The sequence below is a fragment of the Saccharomyces paradoxus genome, chromosome XIV, assembly GCF_002079055.1.
Source record: "Saccharomyces paradoxus chromosome XIV, complete sequence".
Lineage (NCBI taxonomy): Eukaryota > Fungi > Ascomycota > Saccharomycetes > Saccharomycetales > Saccharomycetaceae > Saccharomyces > Saccharomyces paradoxus.
Genome location: NC_047500.1, coordinates 531293 through 543848, shown reverse-complemented (window position 1 = coordinate 543848; position 12556 = coordinate 531293). Strand labels below are relative to the sequence as shown.

The 12556-nt window shown below is 38.2% G+C and overlaps 7 protein-coding genes and 1 non-coding gene across 8 annotated transcripts; 3 read left to right on the top strand and 5 right to left on the bottom strand.

Moving 5' to 3' along the window:
* Window positions 1-48: 48 nt before the first annotated feature.
* Window positions 49-151, bottom strand: SPAR_Ntrna7P. Its single transcript has one exon. It is a non-coding gene; the product is annotated as a tRNA-Pro (tRNA).
* Window positions 152-689: 538 nt separating this feature from the next.
* Window positions 690-1302, bottom strand: YIP3 (Yip3p; the record flags this gene model as incomplete). The annotated part of the gene is made up of 2 exons (XM_033913002.1): window positions 690-1196; window positions 1279-1302. 2 exons carry the CDS (start codon window positions 1300-1302, stop codon window positions 690-692), a joined length of 531 nt encoding a protein of 176 aa, XP_033768893.1.
* Window positions 1303-1593: 291 nt separating this feature from the next.
* Window positions 1594-3606, bottom strand: LAP2 (bifunctional aminopeptidase/epoxide hydrolase; the record flags this gene model as incomplete). The annotated part of the gene is made up of 1 exon (XM_033913001.1): window positions 1594-3606. The coding sequence occupies one exon, from the start codon at window positions 3604-3606 to the stop codon at window positions 1594-1596; it is 2013 nt and encodes a 670-aa protein (XP_033768892.1).
* Window positions 3607-3747: 141 nt separating this feature from the next.
* Window positions 3748-4266, bottom strand: SPAR_N02610 (uncharacterized protein; the record flags this gene model as incomplete). Its single annotated transcript, XM_033913000.1, has 1 exon — window positions 3748-4266. One exon carries the CDS (start codon window positions 4264-4266, stop codon window positions 3748-3750), a length of 519 nt encoding a protein of 172 aa, XP_033768891.1.
* Window positions 4267-4698: 432 nt separating this feature from the next.
* Window positions 4699-6672, top strand: SLM2 (phosphatidylinositol 4,5-bisphosphate-binding protein; the record flags this gene model as incomplete). Its single annotated transcript, XM_033912999.1, has 1 exon — window positions 4699-6672. One exon carries the CDS (start codon window positions 4699-4701, stop codon window positions 6670-6672), a length of 1974 nt encoding a protein of 657 aa, XP_033768890.1.
* A 91-nt stretch (window positions 6673-6763) lies between these two features.
* ALG11 (alpha-1,2-mannosyltransferase ALG11) lies at window positions 6764-8410 on the bottom strand (the record flags this gene model as incomplete). The annotated part of the gene is made up of 1 exon (XM_033912998.1): window positions 6764-8410. The coding sequence occupies one exon, from the start codon at window positions 8408-8410 to the stop codon at window positions 6764-6766; it is 1647 nt and encodes a 548-aa protein (XP_033768889.1).
* A 251-nt stretch (window positions 8411-8661) lies between these two features.
* On the top strand, window positions 8662-11298 carry SFB2 (COPII subunit SFB2; the record flags this gene model as incomplete). Its single annotated transcript, XM_033912997.1, has 1 exon — window positions 8662-11298. One exon carries the CDS (start codon window positions 8662-8664, stop codon window positions 11296-11298), a length of 2637 nt encoding a protein of 878 aa, XP_033768888.1.
* A 314-nt stretch (window positions 11299-11612) lies between these two features.
* SPAR_N02570 (uncharacterized protein) lies at window positions 11613-12517 on the top strand (the record flags this gene model as incomplete). The annotated part of the gene is made up of 2 exons (XM_033912996.1): window positions 11613-11629; window positions 11722-12517. The coding sequence occupies 2 exons, from the start codon at window positions 11613-11615 to the stop codon at window positions 12515-12517; spliced, it is 813 nt and encodes a 270-aa protein (XP_033768887.1).
* Window positions 12518-12556: the final 39 nt, after the last annotated feature.

Genomic DNA, 12556 nt, shown 5'->3' with positions numbered 1-12556 from the left:
GAAAAAACAGAAGTCAAAAAAGCGGCACTTTGCGGTGAAAAAGATAATGGGGCGAGCTGGGAATTGAACCCAGGGCCTCTCGCATGCTTTGTCTTCCTGTTTAATCAGGAAGTCGCCCAAAGCGAGAATCATACCACTAGACCACACGCCCTATTATTTTATGACGTCTTTTATTCAAGCTATTTTTAAGTTACTAAACTTTAACCTATTAACGCCATCTACATGTGACTTTTTTACCTTCCAGATACCACCAGTAGTTAATAACTAGTAACGGAATTGTGGTGCCAATTAAGAATAAAAGTAGATCTTGTTATACTGTGTAGGAGAGACACATAAAACGCGTGCCGTTTGACTATATTATATACGACCGATATAAACCTTGTCTCCCTAGGGTTATGTTATTATTCTTTTTTACCTTTAGGCACGTGAATCTTAAATGATTAATTGTACACATGGTAAACAAAAAAAAAAAAATACATAAACCCAATGAATAAATCTGCACATGTAAATCTTAAGGGCGTGAGAAGAACAGAGAAGTTAACTGTAATTATGAATGACGTCTGTATACAATTACATACTAAAGTTGACGGGGGAAGAGGATAAAAGACGAGAATTAACTAAAATTGAAGAAGAGTAAAATATACAATAAAAAAGAAGAGATTTCTTTTTCCCAGCATTCGCAGGAGTGTTCAAACAGTTTCTTCGTCAAATACAGTTTCGATAGGCTTTTCCATCAATGATGCATGTCCGAAGACGCTGACTGCGGAAGCACCAATCAACCATAGCAAAGTTGAGATTGGCGAAGCTAAGAAACCTATTGGCACAGCAACACAAATCAATCCAGTGTATAATTGGTTGGTTTTGAAAGAGCCAAATGGAGTTACCAGCTCTTCACCCTTAAGTCTATTTATACCAATAATGCCAGCTACGACTAGAACGATGACAAAGAGTAGCAACAAATTTGTCAATAATGTGTAGATGCTCAAACAACCAATAATCAAACCATAGTTACTGGAAAAGTATTTCAGATTATAAGCCACTCTAGATTGGACTTCCCCGAAGTTTTGAGGTTTAGAAATTTTCTTGAAATTGAAAAATTCTTGCGGGGTGCGAAGGGTTGCCAGTTTGGATTGCAAGGATTGAAACTCACTCTTGATATTTTCCATTGAAAAGTTTTGAGTGAAACGTGAAACTTGCTATAGAAATAAAGAAAAAAGGTTAAAACGCGTTAATATTGTGCTTTCAATGATGTAATTATGTTTATGACTTTTAACTTACGGCTAAAGCTCCTAGCTGGTTCATTGTTGAAGTATTTAGTATTATTTTATGCGTATCTGACAGCTGATGGTTCCAAATCCAGTATACAAAGCCGTGGAGTGTCGAAATCGAGTCTAAACTCTTATGATTTGTTTTTATATTCGTTGTTATTATTTATTTTTTTTTTTTTTTGCCTCGATTGCATGTGACAAAAGTACAATATTCGTACCGCATGACACAATGCTCCGCCACTAATAAGAATCAGAAGTACTACGGAAGGAACATAAATAAGTTATATTTACTTATTTACCTATTTGTTCTTTAACACGCCCCTTTTCAGAGACCTAAATCTTGTTTCACAAGAGCTTTACAAATTGGGTGATACGTGTCCTTAAATTTATCGAAAGTGGCAACAGCCAATTGGCGGTCCACAGAGTTTAATAGTCTGTAACCGGGACGGACAAACTTCATCCTACCTACAGTCCCCAACCAATCAGCTAAATGCTTATAGGTTTCTTGTAGCTTGGCAAAGATCTGGAATTTGAACATCTTGAAAACAACTTCAGCGTTTTGCGATTTAACAATCTTATCTTGATAGATATCTAATAGTGCCTTAGATGCGACGGGGAACTTGGCCCAGTCAAAATCTTTTGGTTTTTTGCTAGAATGGCCATTTTGTGTCAAAGTCTCCAGGAACAAAACCAATTGGTTCGAATTAAAATCCTTAATATCAATAGCATCGAATTCAGACCGGAACTCTTCTGTATTTTTCAAATTTTGAGCCATTTCAACCCACTTGTCAGCCAATTGGTAAACACTATCAGCCAAAGCAGTGATGAAGTGAGGCCTTGGTGGCATCCCTGGCTTATACAGCCAAGCTTCCCAATCAACAGAATCCAAAATTTCCCTTTTGTCAGGATAAAACTCATATAAAGTGTCCAAAAACTGGAAAGTATCCAAAGATTTCTTGGCAAACTTCTTGAAATAGTGTCTAATAAATGGGTCAAATTCGGCCTTGCCTCCCAAAACAGTTTCTAGGTGAAATAATAGGTTAAATCCCTTCTCATAAGGAACAGTGGAAAAGGCATCGTCAGGATCAGTGTTATCGTTCAAGTTTTGCACCAAAGTAGAAAATCTTTCAGGGTCCTTCATGGAATCGATAGAGTTCTGTAAATCGCTCCAACCAATCAGAGCACTGAAATGCCTAGTTGGTTCACCATGAATAGCACCAATAATTCTTCTTTCTAAGTAAACAGTCCAACCTTCATTCAGCCAAAAATGATTCCAGGAACAATTGGTCACTAAGTTACCAGACCATGAGTGAGCAAGTTCATGGGCAATGACATCAATATTAGATTTATCATGAGCAATCAAGGTGGGCGTAGCAAATGTCATATTCGGAGATTCCATACCGCCGTAAGGGTACGAATCGACGTTAACCAAGATATCATAAGTGCCCCACTCATAATCGAAAATAATTTTCTCAGCAGCTTGAATGAATTTCTCTACATCGTTTTCAAATTCCCATTGACAATCTTCCAAACGAAATGGTTCTGCATAAACGGTGGAACGAGGTCCAATTGGAGCGCTCGACAGATCACCAGAGGCAATGCCGATCAAGTAAGCTGGAATGGGGACTTTTTGTTCAAATCTGTAAATATTAGTATCCGTAGTTGTATCTTCGATCGTGATGCCTGAAAAAACCACTGGTAGTGGAGATTCAATAGATGCAGTGAAAGTAGATTTCACAGAGGGAGTATCAAAGCAGGGGAACAAGGATCTCGCATGAATAGCTTCCAACTGTGAAAATACGTACGGTTTACCGCCCTTGGTTTGCTTGCTGTTTAGCCATTGCAAAGCGGTGCACTTGTCAGTTGTACGAAACTGAATATTCAAATTAATGTTATCGTTGCAAGAGGTATTATTGATAACCAGCCTGGAGCCCAAGGGCTCCTTTCTTTGCTCAATTCGAAAATCCGCCTTAGAACCATCAATCTGGACCTCCTGGACATCCAAATAGGACGTGTCCAGATGGAAGTCCCTCGATTTTTTTTCATCGTACAGTTTTTTCAACTGGAACGTAACGTTCCCTGAAATAGCAGACTTATCGAAGGAAACAGACAAGCTCAAATGGGTATGAAGAACTGAGAAGTCCTTGTAATTTGATAAAGTAGACTGATCGTATTCGGGAGACCGGGAGGGTCTTCTCTGTTCAATTGAAAGAGGCAACATTTTATGAGGGATGGGAATGTGTATATTTCTTGAGATTACAGTAAGTAATCCTCGAAACTGAACTGAGGACTGGTGAATAGAGCTAGGATGACGAGTGAGAAATGGGAGTAAAAACATCAATTAGAACACCAAGACCACCTAATACATAACACAAACTATACAAGAATGCGTTTATATAAGTTAACGAAAAAGTGGAAGAAAAAAGTGACAACATGATTTTCCATTGGTAATGCCCCCGGAAAATGAAGACGGATTGTGTCAAAAGATGAACGAAAGCCACGACGAAACAGCAGAAAATGGTGAAAATGCAGTGCCAATTAGTCCCGTGAGAAGACCTGTGTATGGTGTGCCCATGAAAGACGCCCCTATAATTTTCCATTTGGAAACACTTAGGATGTTTTCCGATGATTGAATGATGATGTCCTTAAGCACCAGGAGACAGCCGAAAAATACAATTGAGATCGCAAGCACAACAATTAAGGGCCTAGTGTTGATGTCATAGCGAACGTATCTTTCATTGATATGAAGCGTGGATGGCGCCGCTAACGGTGAGTTGTTGCACATAGGGGTTTTGACTCGCACGCTTCGATTATCCCTAAAATAGCCCGGAATTCTATACTGAGATTCAGCCGGCACCATCTGCTGCTGTATCTTGCCTTTGTGCAGCAGCTTCCGCAGTCGGTTAGCAGTTCCGGAGACCTGTGGTTTGCTTCCATCTACAGTTGTAGTTTTTCTTTTAAAGAAATGTCCAAATGACTTCTTTGGTACGTGCTCCATTGGTATCTTGCGCCGGAAGTGTCACACTATTCCCATGTAAGATTAATGTATGATTAATATTTCTATATATAAATAATTCAAATGGCAAGCAGCTTCTTGATCGAGCCAGCATTGGCGAAAAAAATGTTAAAAGCAGAAGTAAATGCAGTACACACTCCGGTAAGATAAAACTGCTACGGAATAACACGTCACATAGATACTTGTACTTTTGGGAGCTCTTGCACCTACCAATGCCAATATATCCTCCTGGTGCTGGGGCTGGTACTGGTAAAACCCATAATAATAATAGTAATCAACCAATACAGCTTCTTTTTTCCGGGTCACGCCGCATTCTTGAATCAAAAGGCGATGCAACCTACTACATGAGAAGATGACCGCACAAACAGAGGTTTAGGAGGGTGCCATACGCTTTACTCAGCCGCCCACTGCACCATGTCTTACCAACGGAACAGTGGAAGAACCTCTCTCGACCTCAGAAGTCAATATCAGCAACTGGAAGGCAGAATGAGGTCGGAACATTTTAATCCGGCTTATCAACAGCAACAACAAAAGGGCCAGAACATGCCTTTGTCACTACCCTCGTCGCTCGCGCAACGTAACCCTGTACCTTATCCTATCGATGCCGTGACTTCTGATCACACTATTCCGGCTCACTCGGATGTGTATGATCAGGATCGACAAAATTCGATGGTCGATGCTGCGGCTGGCACCAATGTGACACACTCTTTGAACTCTAATAATATTCCACCCTCTCAAAATAATAATAATAATAATAATAACGATGTCAGTAACATAGGTTCGTTCACTGACCCTTCTATTCTAGCTATGCCAAGAATGTCTCTTCACAGCCACCAGAAACAGTATAATTCCAACCAAAACGATCCTAGGTCGCCTCTGGTGATACTGATACCCACTTCTGCACAGCCCACTGACGTGTTATCTGCCAGGTTTTCTGCCTGGAGAAATGTTATTCGTGCCATATTGGTATACCTCTCTGAGACCGCCTCCATACAGGACGAGATAGTTAGACAGCAACTGAGATTATCTCATGCTGTACAGTTCCCCTTTTTCAGCATTGAAAACCAATATCAGCCGGTCTCTAATGAAGATAAGTCCCTGCAGAAATTTTTTCTACCTCTAGGTAGTGGGTCCATCCAAGATTTGCCCACAATGCTGACCAAATATCACGAGAACCTGGCCTCTTTAGCATTGAAAAGTTCGAAAGAGTTGACCAGTGAAATCATACCTAGACTAGAGGATTTGAGAAGAGATTTATTAGTAAAAATTAAAGAAATTAAAGCTTTACAATCTGATTTTAAAAATTCCTGTGGTAAAGAATTACAGCAGACTAAGCACTTAATGAAACTTTTTAATGAATCCTTAAAAGAATGTAAATTAGGTACGCCGAAGAGTGACCCATTTTTGATAAAATTGCAATTGGAGAAGCAAATTAAAAGACAATTGGTTGAAGAAAACTATTTACACGAGGCATTCGATAACTTGCAAAATTCAGGGGCTCAGTTAGAAAGTGTTATCGTAATGGAGATACAGAATGGATTAACTAGCTACGCTAAAATCCTTGGCAAAGAAGCTCAAGTTGTGTTTGACTCAGTAATCTCTAAACTAGATTCCACAATATTGAACAAAAACACAAATCTTGAATGGGACAGTTTCATTCTAAGGAACATTTCCAGTTTTGTACCACCAAATTTGCCCATGAGGAAGTTCAAAGAGATATCGTACAATAATCAAAACGATCCTTTTACTTTGGAAGTTAAATCTGGATTTCTGGAGAAAAGATCAAAATTTTTGAAGTCATATTCACGTGGGTTTTATGTCCTTACTCCAAGCTTTTTACATGAATTTAAGACCCCGGATAGGCATAAATTTTCCACGCCGTTGATGTCAATACCATTGGTTGAGTGTACCGTTACTGAGCATTCCAAAAAGACAAAATCGAACTCAGAGCAAGGAAAGAACAAATTTATATTGCGTACAAATTCTAATGGACTAATACACAGAGGTCATAACTGGGTTTTCAAAGTAGATTCTTATGACGACATGATAGAATGGTTTGAAAATCTCAAAGCACTATCAAGTTTGCCCAACTATGACGACAAATGTAAATTTGTGAATAAAGTCACTAGGCTATCTAAAAATAAAGCCATGAATAATGAGAACATCATGGAGAGCGTAACCGCACAGGCAACTAATGAACAAAACACGAAGCCTGATGATATGAGCAGTAGCAATTTTCCCTTGAATTCTATTCCGAAATTAGACAACTTGACAATCACAAATACTACCTCATCAATACCGGAAACAGATGATTCACAAATTCAGAATAGAGTTCCTGAATTTTACATTGAAAATGTTGATTCCCCTAGGAAAAGTAATCAGCCATAACATGTTAATCAATTCTATATTAATGCCCTAGTTTGTATGTAATATTATGTATAGGTTTTCTTATAATCGAGGCTCTTATTTTCACGAAATATCAGCCTCTCTCTTCCTCTTCTAATAATATGCAAATCGGATTCAGTACAAAATCTTCCCAATCTTTATCAAACTTCAAATCGGAGAATTTATACAATGCATACCGTTGGTTTCTTGCGCTCATCACCTTTAGACAGTCATAATCCAATTTCATCATTTGCAAAAATAGTTCAGACAAATTGGGGTATCTTAGAGAATCCTTGCCTGTGTTATAATCAGGATCACTTGGCTCTTTGAAGAAAAAACCGGTAGTTTCACCGTCATCTTCGAGAGTAGCAAAATATTTCTTCTGCAATTCCCATTGTGACTGAACTTTTCTGATATCCCCGTTGGAGTCCCATGGAATGACTATATCTAACAATGGGCCAGCCGAAGCGTGGACTATGGGGATCAAACCAGAAGCCATATATTCCACAACTGCAATTCCAAAGTGCTCATTCCACATGGCATTAATACCGAAAGTAGATTTGTTTAGTAATATTTCAATCTTATCGAAGGGTAGGTTTTTCTCGAATGATATCAAATTTTTAGGAATTTTCAAATCGTTTTCTGACCAGTCTTGTAAACTTTTGACATAATCTTCATCTTGCTTGGATCTAGTTGACCCCGCCATTATCAATTTAATTGGCGATACAGAATCCGGTAAATTTTTTAGAAAGGTTGCGTAGGACTCAATGATTAACTTATGACGTTTCTCAGGACGAAATTGCGCCAATACAATTGCCTGATTCAACCTTTCGCCCCTAGCAGTACCAAATTTTTGCTTCCAATCTACTAGCTTCTCAGTGGAGCATGGAGGATAAATGATTTTACATGTATTGGATTGCCAAATTTGCTTTATATGGTCGTTTGTCCATGTCGAATTCGTGATTACAATATCAATTTTAGAACCAATGGATTGATAAATTAACATAAAAATTTTCCAGTATAATATTTTGCCGTAGACCTTAATACCCTTCTTGGGCATTTTAAACAGCTTATTTAACATGTCCTTTGACATTATCGGATAATGTGTATATGTGACGATGGGAATCCTTTTCAAAAACCTAGCTACAATGGGATAGCTAAAAGGGTACCCCATTGTATCGATCCATATATCGGGTGGACATTTAATAATGGATTCGAATGCCAGCATCATTGATCCAATGGCCTGTCCAATCAAAGTGAAATGCTTCCATGTCGAAGAATCGACTAGGTATCTCAATTTTAATGAAATGAAAAATATTCTATCCGAATCCAAATCGTAATCGAACTTGACTTTCACATTATTAAGAATATTCTCTGGAGTAACATTTTCTCCATTTACAAAATCCCCTGAATAAATGACAATGACGTTCTTAGCGTCTTTCCTCAAAGTAATATCTACGGCTTTCCATAGTACTTTTTCCCCACCACCACCAGCATTACAATACGGATGAAAAAAACCAAAGAGTTTGACATTCTTCTCACCACATGAGGCAGTAGCTCTCTTCAGTAGCGAGGATTTGTTGGAGAAATTATTTAAATTAGAATACACCCATTGGCGGAAGATCCACGTGAATACCTTAATTAGTCCATACACGATTACCAAGCATGATACGGCATATTTTTTGAATCCAAAATGGGACTTGATCTCTTTGAAATTGTAATCTGTCCAAATACCGTCCATTTTCACCCGCAATCACCTGAACACGTGGTTACACTTAGATATCAACACATTCACTTCCACTTCATTACAGCTCATTCTTATTTATTGAATTTTTCACTTTTCGTTCATCTTACCCGAAGGACAAAGATGTAGCGATGACAATGATGAAGGATACGTCAGTTAAAAGGGTCTTCGACGAACTCTCCATTATTACCAGTGTGCTTTTCGTTAATGAATCTCCTCCCATTAATGATAGACAGCTCCAGTGAATCATGTCTCATCATAAGAAGAGGGTATACCCTCAAGCCCAGGTGTCATACACTGCGAGTGTGCCAATAGTTGCAGAGCAACAGCAGTCTCAACAACAGATCGATCAGACAGCATATGCAATGGGCGACTTACAATTGAACAACAATTCCTACTCGTTAACACAACTAGCTCAAAACCAACAATTTCCTGGCACAGGGAAAGTGGTCAACCAACTATACCCTGTGGATTTGTTTACGGAATTACCTCCTCCGATTCGTGATCTATCTTTACCGCCTCCTCCAATCACCATTTCCCAAGATAATATCGTGACTCCGTCCGAATCATCAAACATTCCATACCAGTACGTCAGATCTACTTTGAACGCAGTGCCAAAAACAAGTTCCCTACTGAAGAAAACGAAGCTACCGTTCGCCATTGTCATTAGGCCATATTTGCATTTGCAAGATTCCGAAAACCAAGTGCCATTAAATACTGATGGGGTAATTGTCCGTTGTCGCCGTTGTCGTTCATATATGAACCCTTTTGTCGTCTTCATCAACCAAGGGAGAAAATGGCAATGTAATATATGCCGTTTCAAAAATGACGTCCCATTTGGGTTCGATCAAAACTTACAAGGCGCTCCGATCAACAGATACGAAAGAAATGAAATTAAAAATTCTATAATTGATTACTTGGCACCTGTAGAGTATTCTGTTAGGGAACCTCCACCATCTGTTTATGTATTCATTTTGGATGTTTCTCAAAATGCTGTTAAAAATGGTTTACTGGCCACTTCTGCCAGAACGATTTTAGAAAACATAGAATTTTTACCAAACCACGATGGAAGGACTAGAATTTCTATTATATGTGTTGACCATAATCTTCATTATTTCTACGTTCCTTTGGATGATGATTATGAAGAATCGGATAATGATTCTGAAGAATTGGATGAAGCGGATGAAGATGAAGAAGAGGAGGAGGAGGACGAAGAAGATGATACTTCAGAAACAATTCAAATGTTTGATATTGGCGATTTGGACGAACCATTTTTACCAATGCCGAGCGATGAATTAGTAGTTCCACTAAAATATAGTAAAAAAAATCTGGAAAAATTGCTGAAAAAAATACCTGAAATCTTCCAAGATACACACAGTAGCAAGTTTGCACTTGGACCTGCCCTAAAAGCTGCCTCAAACCTGATAAAAAGTACCGGAGGCAAGGTCGAAGTTATTTCATCAACTCTACCAAATACTGGCGTCGGAAAGTTGAAAAAAAGAAGTGAACAGGGTGTATTAAACACACCAAAGGAAAGCTCTCAGCTACTATCGTGTAAGGATTCCTTTTATAAAACGTTTACAATCGAGTGTAGCAAATTGCAAATAACAGTGGACATGTTTCTGGCATCAGAGGATTACATGGACGTTGCATCGCTATCTCACTTGGGCCGTTTTTCTGGTGGTCAAACACATTTTTACCCTGGTTTTAATGCTACCAGTTTGAACGATGTAACCAAGTTTACTAGAGAATTATCAAGACATTTAACCATGGATATTTCAATGGAAGCCGTCATGAGAGTTCGTGGTTCTACTGGCTTGAGGGCCACATCATTTTTTGGCCATTTTTTTAACAGATCTTCTGATTTATGCGCTTTTTCCACAATGCCTAGAGATCAGTCTTATCTTTTCGGAATATCGATCGAAGATTCATTAATGGCAGAATATTGCTACTTGCAAGTGTCAACACTGTTGACTTTGAACACAGGTGAGCGTAGAATTAGGGTCATGACGTTAGCCCTACCAACGACCGAATCCGCAAGAGAAGTGTTTGCATCTGCAGACCAGCTAGCCATTGCTGATTTTATCACACAAAACGCAGTGACCAAGGCTTTGAATTCAAGCATGTACTCTGCAAGGGATTTTATTACGAAATCACTAGAAGATATTCTAAGTGCCTACAAAAAAGAAATCTCAATGTCCAATATAAATTCAGTAGCCTCACTTAACCTATGTGCAAATCTGAGAATGTTACCCCTATTAATGAATGCGTTGAGTAAACATATAGCCCTTAGACCGGGCGTTGTTCCGAGCGATTATCGTGCAAGTGCATTGAATAAATTGGAAACGGAGCCTCTTCATTATTTGATAAAGAGCATTTATCCAACAGTTTACTCCCTACACGACATGCCTGACGAAGTTGGCTTACCTGACTTCGAAGGAAAAACAGTTTTGCCTGAACCTATCAACGCTACTATATCTCTTTTTGAAAGATACGGCCTATATCTGATTGACAATTCCGCAGAATTATTTCTATGGGTTGGCGGAGATGCAGTTCCTGAGCTACTAATAGATGTATTCAACACTGACACCATTTCCAACATTCCTGTTGGGAAAAGTGAATTGCCTCCTTTGAACAATTCGCCTTTCAACGAAAGATTAAGGAATATAATCAGTAACATTAGAGAAAACAATGATACAATTACCTTTCAATCGTTGTACATAATAAGAGGGCCATCTATTAACGAACCTGCTAACCTAAACTCAGAAAGAGATATGGCTTCTTTAAGATTATGGGCATTAAGCACTCTTGTTGAAGACAAAGTTTTGAATTGTGCTAGTTATAGAGAATATTTGCAAAGTATGAAAACCGCAATCAACAGATAACAATCCGTCTTTCTTCATCCTCTTTAATCGCAGAACGTGTATATTACCTGATCCTCATCTGTAGGTATCAATATACAATACAGATAAAAATGAAAATAAATCATGAGGGACCTTTGCCCTTTGTGTCTGAGAGTTTATGTACTATAGAAATACTATTGTTCTTTTCCTATATAAAAAAAATAAACATTTTCAAGTCATCGGATCAATACGAAAAAAGAAAAAATTTAAGTTTCAAAAACGACTAGATTCACTTAAACAGTAAATGGAAAAATCTCCTTTGATGAAAAAGAACACATTGAAATTCATCATAAAGAATGTCTGAACTTAAAATGTATGCATTGACATGAGATATAAGTTTTCTTCCATATTCATCTTTTTACTAACATTTTAACGAATCGTTGAATATTTTAATTATTTCTGCAGAGTATCGAGAAAAGATCTTTATAATGAAGGAGAGGAATTAGGAGAAGATAATAATTACGATAATAGTGGTAGCAATAATAGTGAAACTGTAGAGGTATTAGTACCGCCAACAGAATTTGAATTTGTTGAAGTTGAGAGAACCGACTCATCGTTAGATCTTAAAGCAAGTGATAACAGCGCACAGGAACAAAAAGAAGAAAAACAAGATGAATTTGAATTTCCACTGTTCTCGTTTGGTGTTGTTGAAGCATCAAATGGTCCAGCTCAAGAAGACCAAGGTACATCAAATGGAGAAAAGAATGCGGCGCAGACTGAAGTAAATTTGATGAAAATTTCATTGAAGGAACCTGAGGAAGAAATAATCGACCAAAAAAGGCCCGAAGATTATTACTTTGCAAACTATTCTACAGAACAAAAGCTGCAATTCCTACAGAGCTCTGTCGATTATGATATGGTAGTACAAGAAAGTTCAAAAATTCTGGAGGATGATCAACGTGTCCATGATAAATGGCCATATTGCCAGGGCCGAATAATGGATCTGCATGAGCACAATGCGAAAATCGAGTCACAACAGCAAAAGGAATTGAAAATTAGAAAAAGGAGACCTGGTCAAAAGCAACGTGCAGCCAAAAAAATGGCACTTGAAAGAACCAAGGAGCGTGATGCCAAAGCTCGTGAGATAAAGAAAATGTTGAAGAAAAAGTTTCATAAGCGTGGTGGAAAGAAAAACAAGAAAAAAATAGCTTTGAACCCACTAGCAAATGCTGGCAGTACCCCTAAGTTTAGGACGGAATGACCATATCTATATATATATATATATATATATATATATATA